Source organism: Petaurus breviceps, unplaced genomic scaffold, assembly GCF_028583685.1.
Source record: "Petaurus breviceps papuanus isolate PSGF00001 unplaced genomic scaffold, PetGlider_PUasm1.0 176, whole genome shotgun sequence".
In the NCBI taxonomy this organism is placed as follows: domain Eukaryota; kingdom Metazoa; phylum Chordata; class Mammalia; order Diprotodontia; family Petauridae; genus Petaurus; species Petaurus breviceps.
The window spans coordinates 18,362,739-18,386,012 of NW_027185771.1; the positions used below are offsets into that span (position 1 = coordinate 18,362,739).

General features: G+C 40.0%; 2 protein-coding genes across 2 annotated transcripts in view; one reads left to right on the top strand and one right to left on the bottom strand.

The window, feature by feature from the left end:
* Nucleotides 1-12,649, top strand: part of CMTM4 (CKLF like MARVEL transmembrane domain containing 4) — an 83,809-nt gene extending 71,160 nt beyond the window's left edge. Inside the window, exon 4 of the mRNA XM_069085826.1 lies at nt 2,569-12,649. Coding sequence (XP_068941927.1) covers nt 2,569-2,733 — 165 coding nt within the window. The 3' untranslated portion in view covers nt 2,734-12,649. The remainder of the gene's footprint in view (nt 1-2,568) is intronic.
* A 1,811-nt stretch (nt 12,650-14,460) lies between these two features.
* CMTM3 (CKLF like MARVEL transmembrane domain containing 3) overlaps nt 14,461-23,274 on the bottom strand; it is a 33,416-nt gene continuing 24,602 nt past the window's right edge. Inside the window, exons 3-5 of the mRNA XM_069085827.1 lie at nt 21,071-21,166; nt 18,194-18,314; nt 14,461-16,597 (exon numbers count right to left, since the gene is read on the bottom strand). Coding sequence (XP_068941928.1) covers nt 16,569-16,597; nt 18,194-18,314; nt 21,071-21,166 — 246 coding nt within the window. The 3' untranslated portion in view covers nt 14,461-16,568. The remainder of the gene's footprint in view (nt 16,598-18,193; nt 18,315-21,070; nt 21,167-23,274) is intronic.

Sequence of the window (23,274 nt, forward strand, 5' to 3'; positions counted from 1 at the left end):
GGAGCCTCCAACACGTGTTGCATGCCTACTGTGCTCAGAGTGCTGAGTTATGTGCACTAGGGAAGGTATTAGGCTTTAAATACGGTGACAGTCTAGTCCTCGGGACACTGACATCCCAGTTGGATGCATGCGTGCGTGGGAAGCTTTGCCGCACAGAATTGCACGAGAGTTGCCCTGTGAGTGCTGTGTGAAGTCTCAGAGGAATGTTGGTTGTTAGTTGCTGAGGGGAGATATTTATGAAGGAAGTAGCTTTTGAACTGGCCTTTAAAAAAGTGCTTTTGAAAAACAGATTAATAAGAATTCAAGAGGGATAGAGGGAGGATAGAGTTTTCCCTTCCTGATGAGTTTTGTGGTCTGGTAGAGAATCATGGAGTACAATTTCCAAATTCACAACTCCACAAGGAAAGGTTTTTACATTAGTAAACATTGTAACAAGCACAAGTTTAGAAGTGAAAATCAATTGCCTAGAATCCTGAGCTAGATTTGTTATTGCTTCCTTCCCCTGAATAGATTCCAGTTATAGGGGTACAAACTCAGTCCCTCAAACTCCAGAATTTTGTGTATGTGGATAGATATAGATATATACTCACTTGCTTAACTGCAGTTGGAATGAAAAAATGAGACTTATATTTGAATATGAAATACATATTCACATATTTCACAGAGTGAAATATATATTATATGTACAGATATACATTAATATTTGGCCAGTTAGATGGTGCAGTGGATGGAGTATTGGGCCTAGAGTCAAGAAAACTCATCTTTGTGAGTTCAAATTTGTTCTCAGACACTTACTAGCTGTGTGACCCTGGCCAAGCCACTTAACCCTCATCTATAAAATGGATGAGAGAAGGAAATGGCAAACCACTCCAGTATACCAAGAAAACTCCAAATGGGGTCACAAAGAGTCGGATGTGACTGAAAGGACTGAACAAGTCAAAAATTGTATTTACACACACACACACACTCACCCCATATTTCACATTCTTTAATTACAACTGCAATTAAGGAAGTGAGTTGCTATGGTCTCAGCTCTATCTTAATGAAGTACATGCTGATCCGGAACTCCAGGGCTTGAGTTTGTTCCTCTTCCTTCCAAGATATTGTCAGTCAAACAGAAGGAGGGAGAGACTAGGGCTTGATCAGCAACATTAGGGAAAAGTCCAGAAATGTAACATGAATTGGTAGGAATTAGGTAGCTTAAGGACTTAGCTATATCTTAAGGGAATCTTTGTGTGAACTTGGAAATAACAGTTGATCTTTATGTAACGTTATCTTCACAACCACCTATGACATAAGTAGTATAAGTATTGCCATCTTCATTTACTGATGGAGAATCCAAGAGCCAGGGATGTTAATGACTTTCCCAAACAGTGAGGAATAGAGCTGAGTCAATGCCTCAGGGCTTCTGATTTAAAATCCATAAATCTTTCCTCTCTACTGTGTGGGATGGGTTTTGTCCATCTTCCACACATTATAGAAACAGTAGAAAAATAGGAATGTCTAGGTTAGTGATTAAATGCCTTAAATCTAAAGATTTTCCATTACATTATGGTTGTTGCATATTTTAGTTGTAATCCTTGCCAGTCAAGTTCACATTAGAATCCTGGAGTCATAGGATATTCAAACTAGAAGGGCTCTTAGAACATAAAATGTTGTCACTTGAAGAGACCTCAGGATTTCAGAAAAGAGATGGAAGGAGCCTTAGAAATCCTCTCTCTAGACTAACTAAAGAAAAGGAAGCTCAGGCGCAAACAAAGGTCATGGAGCGGCAGAATAAGAGCTAGAACTCCACCTGTCTGTCTGTCTTTTTTACATACCATAATGCTTCCCTGAGTTACAGTGCTATATTTATACTAAAACAAATATCTCTGTTAGCCTTTTCTTTGAAAGACACTATAGAAAGAAATGCTTATGTGGTATTTCTGTTGATCTGGTATAAATAAAGTTTCTTATAGACTCTAAGAATGGGGTCTAGTGGATTCTTGGAGCCAAAAAGATCTGGGTTCAAGGACCACTTCTAGCACATACTAGCTTTAGGACCCAAGGCGAATCATTTAACCTCTCAGTGCCCCAGGAAACTCTTTGAGGTGATAGAACTATGTGCATTGGTAACTGGAGTTTCCCCATCAGGATTTCTCTACACCAATGAAATCATAGATTTGGACCAAAGTAAAAAATAGATCCAACATTCCTATATATGGGACCATTTTGTTTCTGTCTTTGTATCCCAACTACTTGCCATAGTAATAGTTCACATTTATTATGCACCTACTATGTTCCAGGCACTGTGCTAAGCACTGGGAATACCAGAAAGGACAGAAGACAGTCCATTTACAATCTAGTTAAAGCTGCAACTCCCTTTTGCTCTGAGATTTCTAAAAGCAGTAATGTAATTGACAGCGAACATATTGACAGGTAACAGCATTCATTGTTGAGCTGGGTCAGTAGGAGAGTCTACATAAAATTCATTTGTATAGTGCCTTGCACTCCATGGCTTGTTCATGTCCAGAGAGCTGGTACACAGTTGACATGTTCTGGAGAACTTACAGTAGGTGTTTCTTTTAGGTTTTTGGCTTCTTGGCGACAGCAGTGTATGCTGCAAATACCTTCTTAGCTGTGCAGAAATGGAGAATGAACATTCGACAGCAGAGCACCAACGAATACATTCGTGCACGGACAGAATCACGAGAAGTGGATAGCCGTCCTGAGATACAGCGTTTGGACACTTGAGAAGGAGCGTCTGAGCAGGACTGTGGGCTGAGAGAGAAGTCACCATCAGTGAAAACTTCCTCCTCTCTCCTCCCCGTCTTGATTTCCCCCCCAAGTTCCCGTCATCATTTCTCATTATTTCATCATACCAAACTTTCATACAATTTTAAATTTTATCTTTCTTAAGAAAACAGCTGGCCTTGTCAAAGAGCAGTCACAGCAGCATCATTAAGGAGCTTCACTTACTCTGTCAGATGTTCCAGCTGCAAAGCCAGAGATCTTAACAGCTGTGAAGATGGCAGTGCTCTGGAGTAGCCACACTATTATGGTGGCTGTTTTTCCAACTTTTAACCTTAATTCTGTGTACAGACTACATGTGGTTTCATCATAAACCAGCATTCAGTCAGATATCTTCATAACAAGGTCAGGAGTTTGAGGGCAGGTGAAAAATGTGACTCAAATTTAGATTAAATGTCATTACCTAGAAAATAAGGGGTGAATGGCACCGTTCAAGTCAGTCAACAGCCTTCGTGTGGTGACTACTATGGACAGAGAACTATTGTAGTTACTCACAGCTCATGCTAATATTTGACTTCCAACATAACTCCTTAATTCTTGTCCTCCATTTTTGTGGACTGTTAATAGCTGAGACAAATCATGAAGCAAATTATGGAATTGAAAACTTTGGGAGTATGGACAAAAGTCAGCTGGAATCTGTTGGCTTTGGACCTTACAGATATTAAACACTGGTAATATCATGGGGATGAAAAACACCTAGCAGTTCCTAACTAACTTAACAATGAACTCTGTATTAGGAGGGCTACATTTTGTTTCTGGCCATGACAGAAGGTCACTGTGCCATTTCCCATAAGCAACTATCTTGAGTCTGAGTAGGCTACAAAATTCCCACATTCCTATGTAACCTGAATGCTGTGAGGCTAAATTTGGAGAATTTTCACATGAATTGACAATACAATCTCCTGGCCAAAACACATCACTACTGTGTCCCATTAACCAGAGATGGAATGTTTGGGTATTTCTTTGTGTGTATATTACAAATGTGTATGTATACACATGCACCACATGCATATATGTCAATCTCTACACCATACCCAAATCAGTTCTTTACCTATAGGTTCTACCCAAAAAGGTCTTTCAGGTTATTGGAGTTTATGAAGGCACGAGAACAAATTTCTGCATATGATAAAATAGGTTTTCTTTTGATTGCAAGCATTGTGCATGACTGATTGACCAAATGTGATTGGAAAAAAGCTCCCCTTCATCCAGAAAGACTTGAGGGTATCCCAGTTAATTTAATATTCAGATGTAAATGGGGATTTCTCTTACATACCATGTCTTTTCAACACTGCAGGGATCCATGATTTTTCATCTGTGTGGCTCCTGCCTTCATTGATTGCAAATTACAGCTCATCCTATGCCTTAACCTAAGTCTTCATGAGTTTCTGTGGCTGAAAAAAGTTCATTTCTTTGTGATCTTCCTTCTGGTGATGAGTCTTCCTCTGTCTACTTCATTTGACTCATTCTCAGACAGCAGATATACATTGTGTCTCTGAGCCTGCAGTCAAAAATCAAAAAGATTTTGAATTGCTGTAGAACCTGCCAAATTGGGCTCTGCTCACTTAGCTTGGAAGAACCTGGGTTTGCCTCCATGCCACGAGGAATCATTAGACTAGGACTTACTAGGAGTTTACCATACATAGACTATCAATTCCCAAAGAACAAAGTACAATAAGACAACTCACTAAGACTATATTAACCATAATATATTCACTCGTTCATTCATCAGATATTTATTAATTTTACTGTACTGTGCTTTGCACTTGGGGAGATAACAAAGACACATTCTTTGCCCTAAAGGATATTCTTTCTTTGATTCAAAAGTCATTCCAGTTCATCACAGGCCTCAGATTCTTCGTTATGAAGAGAAGTTACTATCATACAATACTGTCAGAAAGTTCTATTTAAGTTTTCTTTGTTGTTTAGATTCTGGAATTTATAGAGAGAAGTTGATGCAATGTATTAAGTCTCCTCTCAAAGATTATCTCTATGGGAGGGAGGGGGGACATACACCATTTAGTTTGCTGGATTGTCATAATTTGGATTGATTTAAATGTTTACAAATCTCTCTCCAGCCTGACAGTCGGTATTTGCCAAGGAAAAGAATATTTACTGCTGGTCAGAGAATCAGAATTTTTTTCGCCCTTAAATGTGGGTATCTCTGGCATTTATTTGCTTAAAGATTTAGTGCACAGCTTTTACTGTATACCATGTTTCATCAGGTGTGTGGGTGCATACACACCTGTGTACCTGCATGATTTAAATGCATTTCATTCATTGCATAGTTTACTTATTATGACTTTATTGTGTGAGACTGATAGAATTACCCATTTGGGGCATATGAAGTACCAAGTCTAATAGTTTTCCTATATTTAAAAGTATGTCAGCTTAATGTTAACTTTCATAGCCTCATATGACATTTAGTTTCAGTTGTGATGTTCCATTATTAAATAGGCATTTATTGTGCATTCTTTGTTTAGGTGGCCCATCCAGTATCTCCAAATCATTGCATCTAACCTTAGGGAGAATTGTGTTGTCCTCCACACCCTGAAAGAACCCTTGGTATCTCTACCCTTCTATGAATCCCCCCCACTAGCATTAATGTTTGCTTGACAATTTTTGATTTAACTTTCTTAGCAGTGGCTTTAGGAAGAGTGTGACATCTGGATCTGATTTTTTTATTTTCACACATTGCTTCCACCTTCACTGCAATCATGCATAGAATGAAACTAGTGACTGGGCTCACATGTGCTTAAGTGGTCTATCGGGTTGTTTTTTGATTTTTAAAAGAACAGAATCATGCCTCTTAGCCATTACTTTGCTTCAAATTCATGTAAAAGAAGGACCATTTCAACCTGTTGCTTTTAATTAATTATGATTTATTTTTAGATTTCTTCTACTATATATATTCTTAGAAAGCTACTTTGAAAGCAAATATAGAGAGAATACCAGATAGGACAATTACTAGAGTTTTCTCAAGTGATCTGAAAAAACACAGTTTACCATTAGGAAAAACAGGATGATTGAGCTAATGCCCTTTTCTCATTTTTGAGGAAGGGAGAGAGTTGATTATGAAGTACATTGCAAACAGAGTGTAAATACATGACAAATATGAATACAGTCCATGGAAAGTCTTGATCTTTTGCTAGATCACAGAGTTAGAAATTATTACCTATATAATTGTATACCAGTGACAGAATTTTTGGAAGTGTCTATTTTCTTAAAATTATTTCTAAATCCTTTTACATGGGTTTTGTATATGTATTTCTTTGTAACTGACTAGTGAACAGAAAGAAAATAAAACACATTGCAAAAACAGCATAATATATAATCATATAATTTAAATATGGAACATGGGGTCAATAAAGTAGGTCTAGTCTGGGGTGAAGGTAACACACTACTATTCTAATTCTTGTAAACAGACAATGAAGACCATATGTAAATTTGAAACTGAAAATGAGTATTTTGCTGGTTAAAATCCAGTATCTGAATAAATCTTAATTTTAAAAATGATATCTACTTAAATTTATTATTTCTGTTTCCTGAGGTGGCTAATATGTCATCAGAGGATAAACTGAATTTTAATAGCCTGCAGTTTCTTTAGTAACTTAAGTCAGCTGCTGCAGACTAAATAGCATACTGGCATTCTGGATGTGGGACTTCTCATAGCATGAGAACTGTGGATTCGGCATTAGAGATGGCATTCATAAAAGTACTTTTATTTTCATGACAAAAATGGAAAAGGTACTTTTCCCTCATGTGAATGATATGTTCTTCTAGTTCTTTCTTCTCTCCAAATTACACCATTCAAACATACATAACTTTTCCTTTGGGTATTTCTTTAGACTATTGTGGGATAAGGAGTGCCCCTTCTCTTTTTGATTTAGAGATGTCATAGTCTCACAAACTATTCCTAGCTCCAGATAAAGATAGGAAAAGACATACTTTCACAGATAAAGTTAATTTAATTGAGTACAATCCAAAATAATTTAAATGAAATATATATTTTTTAAAAACAGCAATAGGAAAGCCCCTGCTTGATTAAAGAACAGTACACAGACTGAGCTGTGGGATAGGTTGCCATCTGTGTTCGTAGGTGGCACATCTGCACCCAAAAGATCTCTTTTCTTGGGAATAAGAGGAAGGAAATGGTTTCCATTCCCAAATACCCACTCCTCTGTGGATTTATTCAGTTTAGAAGGGACAGATGATCTGACCCTTGCTAATACCCTAGTGGTGTTTTTCCTCCTCTAAACTGATGCCTTGTTGCTTCTCTGTGTTAGGCTCTGCATAGGATGCTTTGAATATGACTTTTCTTGGTTCATTTATGAACTGTTTCGTGGTCTCCAAGACTAGGGTTTCTTTCTGTCTTCCTGTGTGATTCAGAGACTTAGGTTGAACCACAGATGGTCTCTGTGGAGATGAAGCATGAAGTATTTTGTCTGCACAAATATGTGAAGTCTCATTTGCAATGAATCAGCCGTAAAGGAAGGGAACTGTTTAGTTCTCCTTTAAAAAAAAAGTTTTTATGAACCTTGAATAACCGCTAAGTCTCGCATGACTAGAATTTCTATATACTCTGGTATGGTAGAGTCTAAAGTTGTAGTTTTGTTGAAGAAGAGTCCTTAGATCTCTACATTTTCTACGAGGGTAGATCAAAGTTGCTCATATCCCATCCCCAGTTGAGGCAGAGTTTCCATTATTATCTCTGATTTGTTTCAGGAGCAGAATAGAAAATGTTTGTGACTTTGGACCCATTTTGATAATTTCCCACCTGGCAACCCTGTTTCTGGTAACCCATTTCTCCTTCTCTTTAATTAGAAACAAAAAGAGACCTTGAAATTAAACTTGTGGCAGCTGCAGCAGCAGGATTATCTAAATGAAAGAAAATGACATGAAACAGGCCAACTCAGATAAAAGAGGTGGCCAATGACAGAGGTGAATTGGTGATCAATACTCAGGAGCAGGCATTAAGTGGAATTCCTTCTGGACTCTCAGTAGTCCTGTCGGTCCATTTGTTCTAGGCATATTGGTAGCACTTGAGTACGGTACTAGGACCTGGACATCATAATGTGACTTTCTGCTATCTGAAAACCTTCTTTACCTTTATTAATAAGAAAAGGACCTAAAGAAAATGCATCTCTGCCTACTCAATATTAATAACTCATATTTCTATGCCACAAATACATGATGTGGGGGATTTAGAATCAGATGAGCTGGGTTCATGCCCTGAACTTGTCCCTTACTTTCTCTTACTTTGGACAAATTACTTCCCTTCTGTGAACCCAAGTTTTTTCATCTGTAAAATGAGGGAATAGAATTAGATGGCCTCGAAGGGCCCTTCCAGCTCTAAATCAGTGATTCTTAGGTTTAACAAAGATCTTTCCTTAGGATGACCCATTGAGCAAGGAGAGATAAATTACTATCCCCATTTTATATGTTGAGGAAACTGAGAACTGAGACCCAGAGATAAGTAAGTGCCTTGCTCAAGGTCACAGTGCCTGGCACATCATAAGTGCTTAACAAATGTTGTAACTTTCTATTTATTGACTATTCGATCTAGGACTCAAGACCAGCTTTTCACTGTTCCAGCTTGCTGCCTCTTCAAGTCATATCCTTTTAGATGAAAGCAGTCTACATGGGTGCCCTTTGGAAGCTTGAACAGGGAGAGAGATAGGAAAGGAATGTCTCGAATCTTTACTTCTTATAACCTTGCCTGTGGTATCAGGTTCTAGGTAAGCTGTAACAACAGGGCCCAGTGTAGACAGGCTTAGCACTATCCTGCCTGAACCAGGATTTTGTGTCACTAAAAGGAACCCAGGTGAAATATTGCTACCAAACACCACTGCAGTGTCAGGAAACTTGTGACTAAATGCCTTTGGTCAGTCCGCCACTTGAAATGTTCCTATGGAATTACTACTCCCCCATGACATCATTCTGCTCAAACAGTGTGTTTTCTCTGAACCAATCAGCGTTAAGTGGGATAGTCCTATACCAGACAGTTATTGACAGATTACCACCATGACCTGATGGGATACCCACACATTTTAGAAGGGTATCAACAGGATTAACTTTCTGTGCCTTTTTTGAATGCTTTAAGGGCCACACCTAAGACTGAATTCCTCTAACCTGTATACAACTTCTCAGTAAGGTTCAAATTGTTGGAATGATAAAAACTTCCTCACCGAGAGAATGTGACCAAAGGGACTAAGATATTTATATTTCTTAGAAACTGCCTTAGAAATAGTCACAGTACTTAGTTGTCCAAATATACAGAATAATTTAATTTGTAAGAGCTATGAGCACTGTGCTCCTATTTTAAATCTGGGAGTTAAGATGACAAATTTAATTTGCTTGAATGATTTAGCAGGATTGGATAGTAAAGCAGTATAGTCTATTTAATTTTTCTCATTACTAGCTTTATTTTCCTTATTTTTTTGGACTGGAGAATGCTTTCCTCCCTCCATTTGAATACAATTTCTGAACCAGTGGGTAGCTATGTACAATAAAATTTAGCTTGTGTTAAGTTTGGATAGTGATGGATTTTATGATATTATTTTGATTATTGTTTACATGTCTTTGATGGAAAATATACCTTATGTTCATATCATTTGATAGTGCGACATTCCCTGTGTTGGTACTATGTATAAATTGACTAGGAATTATAGACAAAGGTCAGGGAGTCTTGGAATATAGGTATAAATGTCCTATTTTCTAGATTCTGCTGAAAGAAAATGATGGGTTATCAGAAATGTTAGCATCCTTTTCATTAAGGATTTGTCTAAAGCTAGAGGACCTCATTTTTAATAGCAGTTTGTATATGTGTATTTTTGAATTAGGGCTGGTTCCCAAAGTTTCTCCTGATAATCTCACTCAAAATATGAGGATAAATGAAGATAGATTTTTTTTGGCGGTAGGGAGGAGGGCATGGGATTTTCTTAATCTAGAAGTAGCAAAGTCTCATTGATTTAGGCATGGGGGAAATAGGTATTTGTAACTGAAGGTCCCCCTAGACAATGTCCCTCATATCTTAAGCAACCCCAAAGATGTGGTACTCTAATTCTGTTTTGGAAAGTGGTGAACCTCAGATGAGGGGGGAGAAGAGGTACTTTAATCCCAGTGTCTCTGTAAAGAACCAGTTCTCTATGTCTGCCTTCTTCCTGTTTCTGCCTTGGTTTTGCCACCTTTACCTTTGCATAAATGTATTCCCAAAGTGACTTAATTCCTTTCTGCAGATGTGACAACAGCAAATGATCAGTGCTCATCAATGTGACCTGGTCAGTCCAGAGCCAGTGGTGGTAGCCATGCTTTGCAGGGGGAAGGAGGACGGTGGTAGCAGCCTCTGCACATCTAGGTCCCAGCCCAACTCCAATGTGGCCACATAGAAACCCTGGGAATGCTGCTGCTCACTGCTGTTGCTTTGTCAGCTTTGTCTCATTACAAAGAGATAGTCGTCTCACTCTTGTTTCAGACTGTGACCCGTTTTGAAATGCATTTTCAAATTCTCCCCTTGGTTGAGAACAGATTCTTTTGTGCACCATGGAGGAAATCAGGCCTGTTATCATCGAGATTATGTTCATTTGGGCCCAGTTTTTCCTCTGATTAAAGTGGTAGGAAGTGAAACTATTTGTATATGTTGAGGTTTATAAGGGTTCAGGAACCCATGACAAAAATAATAAACTATTTATTACTCGTGTTTTGATTTGAAAATTTGATAACTGTTCTGTCTTTTCATGTTGTTTTTTTTTTTTAAACAAATATAAAGTAACTACTTCACCTTTGGTGCCTTCCAAGTTGTCGGATAAGCACTTATTAATCATGAAGATGAAAAAGTTGTAAATTTATTGTCAGTAAACACTATTTTTGTAGCATGGTCCTATGATCTTGTCTTTTTAATATTGCTTTCACTGATGCCAATCATAATATTTAACCAATTTTCCTTTTGTGAAATAGCCTGGTTGCTCCTCCTTTTTCCCCTTCATTGCTTCAGAAGGACTGACCCTTTCCCCTCCTTCCTTTCAATCCCCTTTCCTCATTTTGTTTAAGCAAGACTGAGGGTAAAATGATTTTCATGTGAAATAATTGATTACAATTACATTTCTTTTTTTGCAACCATTCTTGAAATCCACACATAGAGCTATTCTTCTGATGTGTTTTTAGAAAAGGACAAAAGTTGATTTCATGATAGAAGGGAAAAATCTAGTCAGTCACCCATATCTGTATCTTCTTGGGGATTAAAGTTCTCACCAAAGTAAGTCATGCCTAGGGAGTGGTTTTGTTTGAACTACTCATTTCTTGGAGTCAAATCTGGCGCTTTTCATCTCCACTGCTTACCTAAAATCAGACTCATAGGATGTTAGATCTGAGGGAGAAGTATAGAGCAATCTAGTCCAACTCCCTGGTTTGATAGAGGAGGGGAAACCCAAGTATTGGAGAGCTGCTTTATGAGGGTAATGGGAATAGCGAGGCTCACAGAGGCTGTCTCATTGGTAATGAGTTCCCTATCACACTGCTGGGAGGGGTGATGGTGGTGGTGTCAAATGAACACTAAATATTTTTCAGTGTAGATGATTGCAGCTTCAGGGAAGAGTTGGTTTAGATGACCTCTGGGGCTTCTTCCAAACTCATGATTCTATGAAGTGACTTGCCCAAGGTCATATGGCAAGTTTGTAGCAGAGCTGAAATGAAAACCTAGCCTCCCCACCCCCAGTCCATTGAATTTTCTACTTCACAGTGATTTCTCCACCCAGTGAGAAAAGTACAAGTCACCAGCTAGATCTTCTAACATACTGTCTGGAGTCAAATTCATGTTTTTAGATTGGTCTGTTTATGCCATGAAAAGAATTTCATGGCTCTTTAAGTGTCTAGGTAAAATAAATTGCTTTTGTGTCTTCTAAAGAGGAGATGAATTGCTGGACAATCCTTTTTTTCTGTGGGATCATTGAAATGCCTGGGCAAGGAAAAATCTTAGAGATATGACTAAGCCATTGCAAAACAATGCTAATGATTCTTCAGAAACATCACAAATATGTTTTAGAAACAATTTTAAAAAATGATTCTTTTCTCAAGTTCCAATTTTTTTTTTCCTTTTAGAGGGGAATGAGAAAGGAGAGGGTCAAAGTTATAGGTATTTTATAGCAGGTGAAGTGTCAAGTCAAATGGCAAACTAATTATCATAGTTTTCCAATAGCTACTTAGCCGGATTTAAGTCAGTGATATTTTTTCCACTAGAAATACTATTAACTGGATCAAAATTAACCTTGATGTAGTTTCTATTTTCTATAAGTGAAAAATTTTTTGATTCTCTCCCTGAACAGTTTAAAGGTACAAGCATCCTACGTTCTCAAGACAATACTCATTTTATGATCTTAATTTTCTGAGTGTAACCTTTTGTAGGTTGTATTTTTTTTTCTGCTCTTACAGATGAATTTGAAGGATTGTAGTTTCATAATGGTATTATAAAAATGAATTCAAATTTACTTTTGATTCTGATTGTTTTAAGTATGTGACATTCTAAAATACAAATGACATTTTGCTTGTTATGTATTTTTAAAAAGGGCACAATATGAAGGTTTTTTTTTTTTTGGTAATTTCCTGATTTCAAATGAAGTATTATGTTCATTGATTTTTTTTGTCCCCCCCCCCCCACATTTTTACTCTCTCTTTTTCTTTTTTTGATATATCAAGATGTTGAACTTCACAAGTTTTCATGGTCCTTATCTTGATCATTTTCATAGTGGTAAAATCTGTATTTTTGTATGTAGGGGGAGACAATTTTCTCAACACTAATCTCTGATAAATATTGTATGAAATTGTTGTGAAGGATTTCTTGTTGAATAAATGGATATGGCTAAACAAACTAATGTGTCTTTTTCTCCTTTTAATCTACTTTGTCTAGCACCTCCTTAAAGGGTGCAAGTCCATCTCCTGAAACTGAAAGGCTATTTGATGCTAGGAAAGCTAACTTATTGAGGACACAGAAAGAGGAAGAAGGGCAGGGCAAGAACAGCCATGGCTGTTGACTCAACTGATGCTGTCCTTCAGGAAAAAACCAGGCAAGCTGGAATTTACACAGATGCACTTATTTCAGGTGGTGGTCACATGAGCCATCGATAACCAAACCTTTTAGTTTCTTGGTTTAACACAGTTGCCTGATGTGGAACCCTGTACTAGCAATCAGAAAACCTGAGTCTGAATTCTGACTTTCACTTTCTCTGTCTGTGAATCTTGGGGGAGCTGGGCTATATGGATCTCTTGAGGCCTATCTCAGAGATTCTGTGGTTCTGAACATACATATTGCAGATGGTACAATTCTTTTGAGGTCTCAACTAACCCATATTGGTTAAAGTCTTAGGCACTCAAATCACAGGAGGCTTTTGTAACAAATACATTTTAAATTTCTTTTTTGGAATACCTTCTTAGATACCACATGGGATATGGTGGTCGTGGCTCTTGGCGATGACATTGATTAATGGTGCAGACACCTGCAGTATATGGTCAATATGATTGCAAGTGTGGCTCGGGAATCAGAACTGTGAAGAGCCCTGGGATAGAAGATTCTGTGAGTCATTTACTTACTGACTGACACAGTATCACATGGGCTGATGAGTGGACATTAGTTTGTAAGCTTTATAATGTCATTTGTCAGAGTAGTGTGGTCATTAGCATTTATTAAATACTTCTTACAGACCAGGCAATGTCCTAAGTATTTGAGATGCAAAAAAAAGGGGGGGGGTAAAACTAGCTCCTGCTCTCAAGGAACTTGGAATCTAATGGGAGAGACAAGATGGGAAGAATTAGGCATAAATTAAATGCAGGATAAATTGGGGGTAGAAGACACTAAGGGGGACTGGGAAAGGGAACTTACTGAAGATGGGACTTTAGCTGAGGTTTGGAGGAAACCAGGAAAGCTAGGAGGCAGAAGAGGGGGAGGGAGAGTGTCCTGGGCATAGAACACAGCCAATAAAAATGCCCAGAGTCAGGAGATGGAGGGTCTTGTCCAAAGAACAGCCAGGAGGCGAGTGTTACTGGATCTCACCAAGTATGTGGAGGAGAGTGAGTACAAGGACCCGGGAAAGGTAGGAAGGGGACAGTTTATGAAGACCTTTGAACCCCAAACATAAAATTTTTATAGTGGATCCTGGAAGCCATTAGAGTTTATTAGACAGGCAGGGCCAGGGAGATCACTTTCACAAGAGAGTGAAAGATGGATTGGAGTGGAGAGAGACTTGTGGCGGGAAGTCCTACCAGGAGCTACTGCCATAGTCCAGCCTATATTTGATTTGAAGTCCTTTCTAGCACTAAATCCTAAGATTTCAGAATGATGAGCCATTGGCACCAGCCCAAGGGGCCAAGGCAGGAAGCTGTGTATCACACAGAATAGAGCTTACACGTCTTAGAAAAGGATTGAGCTGGATGACATTATATGAATTATATTCTTCAGAAAGTATGAATTATGGACATTTTATATGTAACTGGCTAAAATGCATGTTGTCCAGAAACTTGGAAAAGCTGAAAAACAAATTTGTGTGGTTAGCTGTTACTCCAGAATCCACTACCAGTTTCAGGCAGGATTTGTCCCTGGGAGGCAAAGAGAATACACTTGCTATTCAAAGAGGGGGAGGGACATACATATATCTCTATATATGTAAACACAAACATACAGATACATTATATATGTGTGTATATGTATTTATATGGGTACACACACAGGCACAACCAAGTAGTCACTATGGCTTAATCCATCTTGACTTTTCATGGACGGTTGATTGACATGCAATATATTGACAAGTGAAAAACTTTACAAATCAAAGACACTTAAACATTCATATTAGTTCTCAAGTGATAACAAATGCCATTTCCTTAGGTGATTGCTTTTGTATATTGAAAGCTTTTAGGCTTAAATTTTATATAAAAATGTTTTGAAAGATGAGAATATCTTATTTGAGAGAGATAGATACAGAAAATATCACAGTTTCCTGAAATAACTAAAGATGGTCCTTCTCATCCTTGGAGAAAGTCATTGGCTATGTTGTAGTTTCCACAGTACTTTGGTCTTCTATGCCCCCTGAGTGCCCCTAGCCTGCTAGCAGGCACCCATTTGGAACAAGGGTTTGGCTACTAAGCCATCTCGTGCTTCTGCTGCCCATTTTCTTTCCCCTGAGTTTGTTTCTTTATCTGTCAAATGGGGACAATATATACTTGTACCACCTCATTCACCGGGCTGTTGCGAGGAAGGCCTTAGAGTGCCAAAGTAATGCAAACTGCTGATATATCTATGCATCACCTTGTCTCCGAGATCCCTTCCAGCTCTTTGATATTTGTATCATTTATTTTGAACAGGGTTGAGATGGTATCCTTTTCTATTTAAGGATGACAGCTTACTTCCTTAGGCTAGTCTATTAGAACTACATCCTAGGAACCTTCACTTCTGAAATTAGATGTGTTTGTACAGGACCCAATGGAGTGATGAGTATCCACTGTCTGAAATGAAAGATGTCAAATTGTCCCTGTGTACCAAGAACATGGAGAAAAGAACTGTCTAATAATATATTCTTAGAAAGACCACTATTATTCAAAATGTCAAATGCCTTAAGTGGGTATTGCCTCAAGACCTGGTCTGTGTGTGTCTGTGCGTGCGTGCATGCTTGTGTGTGTGTGTGTGTGTGTGTGAGAGAGAGAGAGAGAGAGAGGCAGAGAGACAGAGAGAAAGGAGAAGAAGAGGCAGAGAAGAACAGGTCTATCTGTGTAGCACAGTTTGGGGTACATTGTAGGTGCTTCATAAATGGTTCTTGATTGCTATATCATGGTGAAAAACAAACCTGTGACTTAATTAGTATAGGCCTCTTGCTCTGTGGAACCTCTGTCCTCTGATGCAGATCAACCACACATCAACAGCATGCAGTCTTAGAGTTGCTTGAGGCACTGAAAAGTTAATTGTTTTGTCCATTGTCATTGAACAAGTATGTCTTAGAGGCAGGTGGCCACCTAGGACACAACAACAATCTTTTTAAGAAATGTGACTCCCTGTGTGATCTGGGGTAAGTCCCCTGAGTCCCAGTTTTCCTCCTCTGTCTCATAAGGGAGATAATTTTTTAATGGCAGAAAATGGAACTCTCCTTGGCAAATAGGTATTAATATTTTGATAACCAAGGTTGCATGTGTTGCAGTGAAAATTCCTGGGGACAGTCAAGCCACAAGGGGTACAAAGATACCTCTTTCCCAACATATACTATCACATGTAATATAAAATGCCTGGCAAAAACCAAGGTGGGAAGACTTTACATGGCACTGTGGGACCTGAATGCAGGCATAGGCTAAGGCCTTCATTGATTGCACTGTTTTCATCGCTGACACAGAAATCTAAAGGGCTCAGTGGTTTGGGAGAGACATCTCTGTTAAGTGAGGTCTCCATTATTTTAAGTCTAAAACTCAAGTTTGTAGAGTTAGCTCTGCTCAGCAAAGACTGGCAAGAAAACTCGATGCTGAAAAGACACTTAGACGTGAGAAAAGTGTGCAGACCACAGACCGACAGCAACAACTCCTTAAAGTCTATTTGGAGGACAGAGTGGAGGGGCGAGGGTTGAGAGCTGCGCTGTTCTCCACAGCCACAGGCCCTCAGGAAACTGTAACGAAGGAGGAATGAGTGGCAACGTCCACCATAAGAAGGAAAAGCCTCATTCCCAGCCGGGCAGTGCACTTGGAGACTGGAAAATCAGGGCACCCACTGAGATTCCCTTGGTGGCTTGAGCAGCAGTGTTGTTCAAGCTGGCCAGTTGTCAGTCGGAATCAGAATTGGAGTCTTCCTCTGAAATGGAAGGGGAAAACTTCAAAAACAGACTTCTTTAGATGCTGACAGGTTAGCAGCTTCAAAGGCCAGCAAGGCTCCTTAGAATAACCACAGACACCCTTCCCTGGTGGTTTCTCCTGGAGTTGCTGGTGTCTGACCTGATGTATCGCAGACCACTGTTAGCCTCAGGTCTTTTCTAGCTGTTTCTCCCCTGTCCAATTCTCTGTGCTTCCTGTTGGTAGGCAGGCTAGGGGCCTGAGCTGCCAAGAACTACAGGTCTGCCTATGGGGGGACAGCATGACATAGTTCCAGAAAGGCCTCTCCACCCAGATGGCATTATTAGGAAGAAGAGGTATAATATAATAGCTAGTATTTATATAGCACTTTAAAGTTTCCAAAGTGCTTCAAAATATGATCTCATTTTCTCCTAACTGCAACCTTGGAAGATAGGTGCTATAATTATCCCCATCTTGCAGACATGTTAAGTGACTTGCCCAGGGTCACACAGCTAGTAAGGCCAGATTTGAACTCAGGTCTTCCTGACTCCAGGTCCAGTGTTCTATCCACTGTGCCACCTCTGATGGGGAAAAGGGAAAACTTCCAAACAAGAGCGGTCCAAAAATGAAATGGACTGCTTCAGGTTCTCCCTCAGATAGAGACTAGATAACCACTTCTTGGCTTTCTTATGGATAACCATTTTTCACAAATGTTTTGGGAGGATTTCAAGTCAAGTTTGGGTTGGACTAGATTCCTTTGGAAAGTCTTCTTTCAAGTCTGAGATCTGATGCTTTTGTGACTCATTATGACCTTAGGTAAGTTTTCCTTCTCTCCAAGCCTTTGTTCCCTCATCTATAAAATGAGGGGGTTGGACCGAAAGGTTCCTAAAATCCTTTCTCTCTTTAACTTTGTATGCTCCAACTTTCTATACTGTATACTTATATCCCTTCTGTTTGAGTGTTGTGTTCTCCGCTTGAACCTGTTCTAAGGCCACATCCTAGAATGTTAACATTGGAGGGGCTTTGGGCATCATCTGGTGTAACTTCCATGTATTATAAGCAAAGAAATTGATGCCCTGAGAAGCTGTGAACTGTTTAAGGTCACACAGATCATGAGTGGCCACCTAGAGACTCAAGCCAAACTCTGATGTCTGAACCATGAGTCCCATACTCTTTCCATTTTGCCAGATCTCCTGGCCTTTTAGCACAATTCCCTCTTCTGAAGCTGTTTCTAATATGCTCTGATTCCATAAAATATCAAATGATAGATCACAGAAGCTGGACAAGAGAAATACCAAACGCCAGCAAATTCAGGGAGTTAGCTGTCACTTATTTTTTTAGTACAATTGCATTAAAGTTCTTTTCCTGTACACACACACACACACACACACACACACACACACACACACGCACATGTACACACATGCATACGCACATGCGCACACCTACACACACTCCAAATGGATCCCCATGGATATCCCTATGGAATGACATTTCACCTTCTTCACTCCTCCTCCTTCTAAGGTAAAGATGGGGGAGCACAGACTCACCCATCCCTGCCGGAGGTGTGGGGTTTTAGAGTACGTGAGGGTCATGCAGCTGTGACGCATCCACCCACCTTCTGATTTTTCAGCTCCTGTGTCATTGGCAGAATTTCCTTGTTTGAGAAATTTGGACAGATCATTAAAGATGATGTAGAAGTCAAAGGCATACACGATGGTGGCGATGAAGCCAAAGACCTATAGGACATAACAGTGGGGATCACAAAACCAGGTCTACGGCAGGGTTCTAGGCCCAAACACGCTGGTGAACGTGCTCTGTCAAAGGCCAGCCCTGGCCAAGACTGGTATTGTCGGCATTTATTAAGCGCCTGCTGTGTGTGGGACATTATACTGAGAGCTGGGGATAGAAAGAAAGGTCCCCAAAACAAAAACCCCCAAACCAACACCACCCAAGCTTGTCTCGAGGCGCTCTGAGTCTAATGGGGGAGACAGCATGCAAGCACAATTGTACAAATAAGATACATATAGGATAAAGTGGAAGTGTTCTCAGAGGGAAGGCACTGAGATTTAGGAGGGCTGGGAAAGGCTTCTTGCAGATGATGGGACTTTAGTTAGGACTTGAAGGAAGCCAGAGAAGCCAGGAAATGGAGATAAGGAGGGAAAGCAAGTGTTCCAGGCTTGGGGGACAGTCTGTGAAAATGACCAGAGTCAGGAGATGGAGTATCTTTTTTGAGAAACAGAGAAGAGCCCAGTGATTCTGGACTGCACAGTATGTGGCGTCAGAAGACTGGAAAAGTAGGAAGGGCCCAGTTTATGAAAGGCTTTGAATGCCAAATAAAAGATTTTATTTTTGACCCTGGAGGTGATAGGGAGCTATTGGAGATTACTGAATAGGGGAGTGACATTGGCCTACCCTGCCCTTAAGAAAGATCATTTTGACAGCTAAGTGGAAGATTGTTTGGAGTGGCAGGCAGATCAAACAGCAGGCTACTGCCATCATACAGGTATGAGGTGATGAGGATCTCTGCCAAGGTGGGGGTAGTGTCAGGAGGTAAGAGCTGTATAGAAGAGAAATTATGAAGGTAGAAACAAGAGGAGTTGGCAACTGATTGGATATGGGGGTGGGGGTGAGAGTGAGGGGATGAAGGTGATACCTATGTTGTGAGTCATAGTGACTGGCAGCATGGTGGTACCTTCAGCAGTAACAGAGAAAATGTGCATACCCTGTGACCCAGCAATATCCATTTCCAGATAGAGAACTGATGGACTCAATGTAGAGTGAAACATTTTTTCTCTATATTTTTTTTCCTTCCTTCCTTCCTTCCTTCCTTCCTTCCTTCCTTCCTTCCTTCCTTCCTCTCTGTCTCTCTCCTTCCTTTCTTTTTATAACATGACTAATGTGGAAATATTTTGCATGAATTATATATATATATAATGAGTATGAGTATAATATTTCTTGCCTTCTCAATGGGTGGGGTAAGAAGTGGAGGAAGGAAGAGAATTTGGAACTGAAAATTAAACTTAAAAATGAAATTTAAAAAACAATTAACAGTGAAGTTAGGAAGAGGGGAGGGTTTTGGGAGAAAGATAATGAGTTCAATTTTAGACATGTTGAGTATAAGGCCACTTGATTGCAAGATAGCCAGCTATTGACTCTAAATTACTAGACAGACATAGAGACTATGAGCTGCCCCATTAAATTCTTGACTTATTCATCCAACTAGACTCTGTTCCTTGAAGGCAAGGACCATGTGTCTTAATCATTTGTTGGCTACATTACATTAGAGCCTTTTGTTAATTATTGAAAGTTATCACCCCCTCACCTCCCATCAATACCTATCCTCAAGTGAGGCCCTTTGAAACCAAACTTCAACAAATCCCCTTAGTAAAAGGATTTGTTCTGTAAAACTTGGACTCAGTCAAAAGGCCTCATCCAGGGACCTAGAAGGCACTATACATGGCCTCAAGGTGCCAGATTCCCCACCCTTGTTACTTATCCCCCTGTTAGGGCTGTAACAACTCAGGTTTCTACAGCCTGCACTACATTTTCTGTAATGCACACTCATCTCAGAAATACTTTGTAAATATCCTCAGTCCTCTGCTGCCTCATTGTGGGGGGTGAAGATGATCCTAGGATGTGCCAGTAGATCACAAGTTCTACAAGGTCCTATCATATTGGAAAGTCTTCAAGTAGAAGCCTAGAGACAAATTACCCTCCAAGGACCAGTCTAGATGAGTTCAGAGAAGTTCATTACCAGAAGGTGGACCACCAGGGAATGATGGTTTTTGTGTGTGACAGTTTTACTAGAGCATAAAAAGGATTTGATTTATGTTGGCAGAGGGAGCACCTGCACTAATGAAATCATGGGTCTTTGGAAAGATTGACAGGTTTGCCTTCAGACGACTGAATTCAGTGTCTAGCAAGTTGAACTGAACTTTGTGTGCGAGACTAAGGGGACAGTCCTTCCTATGCTAGAAGGCTAAGGGGACAATCCTTTTCCTCCGCATGTTTATAATCTAACAGGAGATGAGACATACGCATCTCTAAGGCACTGTTAGTGTAAGCTGCTAGGGTGTAGAATGTAAATGGGAAGAATGTAACATACTAAGATTTAGAGGGTAACTGGACAAACACAGATGTCTTTCTGCCCCTTTGATGGGCTGAACAATCATAAAATGTTCTAACTGGTGGGGCCCTAAATAATGGTGATGATAAAAGCTCACCATTGCATATGAGGCTTAACCTACGTCCTTTGCTTTGATTCTTCCAACCCTATGAGGTATAGTCTAAGTATGGTTATGTCCCTATTCTACAGAGAGGGACCCAGAGTGAGGAAGTGACTCACACAGGGTCACTCAGTTAGTAAGTGGCAGAGCCAAAACTCGAACCCTGTTCTCCTGACTCCCAGCTTGGTGCCCTACAGGGATGGAAATGCACTGATAGAACATCACAGTTTCTCACCCCAAAGCCTGGCTGTCAGCTAGCTACTTACTCCAGCTGCTTTGGCAGCCCCATCTGAATACTTGGAGATGGCAGTGATGGAAATGGCAAAGTAGATGATGGCGGCCATGACACAGCGAAGGAAGTCCTGGAAGAGAGCACAGTTGCAGAGAATTGGATGAAGTATTCTGAGAAGGAGGTGGCAGCTGCCTCTTCTAAATCCAATTTCAAGGAGTGATTTGGGTTTAAAAGCATAGGTGAAGTAGCTCCACTTGAATCCCAATGGACTTTATCAAAACCCAGTTTTCCAGAACTATATTTCAAGAAATCATGAATGAAAACTACATGAGGCAAAAGAGTTAATTATCTCAGTTTAAACAAACAAACAAACAACCGATAGAATAAATAAGTAGGGAAGAATGTAGCCCCCAAGCCCTAAGACACCTTGCAAAGTATAAGCCAATCATTCACCCTAAGTGGGGAAGGCAGGCTGAGGCCAAATCAGGCTTTAGCCATCAGGCTCTCTCTGAGAAAAATGGACAGGCAGCACTGGGTTCTGGTGTTGTTGGGCATGTCTCTACCCCAGGGTGTCAGATTTTTTTGGTTCCTTATCTATGAAATGGAGCTAACAATACTTATGCCACCTCAGAGAACTACAGAAATTTAGAACTGAAAGAGATTTTGGTGGTCATCTTGCTTGGACCTGAAAAAGAAATCCCCACTATAACATACCCAAGTGGTCATCCAGCCATTGCTTGAAGGCCACCATTGATGGGAAACTCACTATCTCCCATGGCATCCCATTACACTCTTAGATAGTGAGGAAGCTTTTTGTGATATCAAGTCTAAATTTGACTTTTTGTAACTTCCTCCTGTGACTCCTGGTTCTGTCCTTTGGAGCCAAAACAGAACACATGTAATCCCTTTAGATACATGTAGATAGCTATCATGTACCGCCCCAATCTTATCTTCCATAGGCTAGTTGCCCCCAGTTCCTTTAACTAGATGTTCCTTATGTGACATGGACTCAGGTTCATCCGTCATCCTGACAGCCTCCTCCGGACCCTCTCAAGCACATTGGTCTTTATGTGCCTGAACAATGGGCCATAGAAATGTGAGTTATTTTCTTGCAGACCAGGGGGCAGGGAAGGATCCTGTGTAGAGTCAGTTAAAATCTGACACTAAAACCCAGGTCTCTTAGGCCAGTGTGGACTTATGAATGAGTGTCAGAGAAAGCAGAGATGACATGTTAAGCTTTTGACCCTCTTTTCCATGAGTCATCATCAGGATCATATTCATAATTCTCTCTTGCCTTCAGGAGGCAATGGGATACATACACACACACGTGAATGTTATAAATATATGTAGTTGCACAATGTATACACGTACAATAACACATATTCATAACTAACATTAGCTACAAACACATGTAACCACATATAAACGTATGCAAATGTATGATGCAGATGTAAAATACACGTGTGTATGCACGGCAACATATCAACGTAACTTCTTGAAAATCCTCAATTTCCTTTAACTACAGAATTCCTTAATTAGCTGTGCATCAGTTTGGAACAACAGCAACACCTGGTGGTCAATAAAGGAAACATGGTCTTGAAATTTCTTGGTTCAAACTAGGGAAAAAGAACCACTTTACACAAGTTCCATCAGGCCATCCTTGGGGTCCCCCCGACTCATGTGTTCCATGTTAGATCAGTCTGGTGGTTGCCTTTTTTCTCTAATTCACTTCTAAGGCAAGTGTCCAAACACAGAGTAGGAATGATGAATCAAGGTAGAGTTAACAAAGACACATTTGTATAGTGATTTATGCTTATGAAGTATTTTGCATTTTATTTGACTCTCAAATAATAAATTAAGATGGATGCACAAATATAATTAGAATCGGTTTATTCCCTTCAGAATCTGGCTCCAGCTTGCCTTTCTAGCCTTTTCACTCACTGTATTCTTACAGTGTTCCTCACACCTGATTCTCCATCTCCCATCTCCACGCCTTTGCACACGTGGTTAGCAAAACTCAGAATTCATTTCCCCGTCACCCTCACCTCCTAGAAACCCCAAGTTTCCTTCAAGCCTCAGATCAGGAGCCATCACCTCCACGAGGTTTTTCCTGCTCGCTCCAACTTCTAGTGGAGTGGCTCTCTTGCCCAAGGTCACACAGCTAGTTTTTGTTATGTGTCTGAGTCTGGATTTGAACTCAGGTCCTCCTGACTCCAGGGCTGGTGCTGTATTCACTGC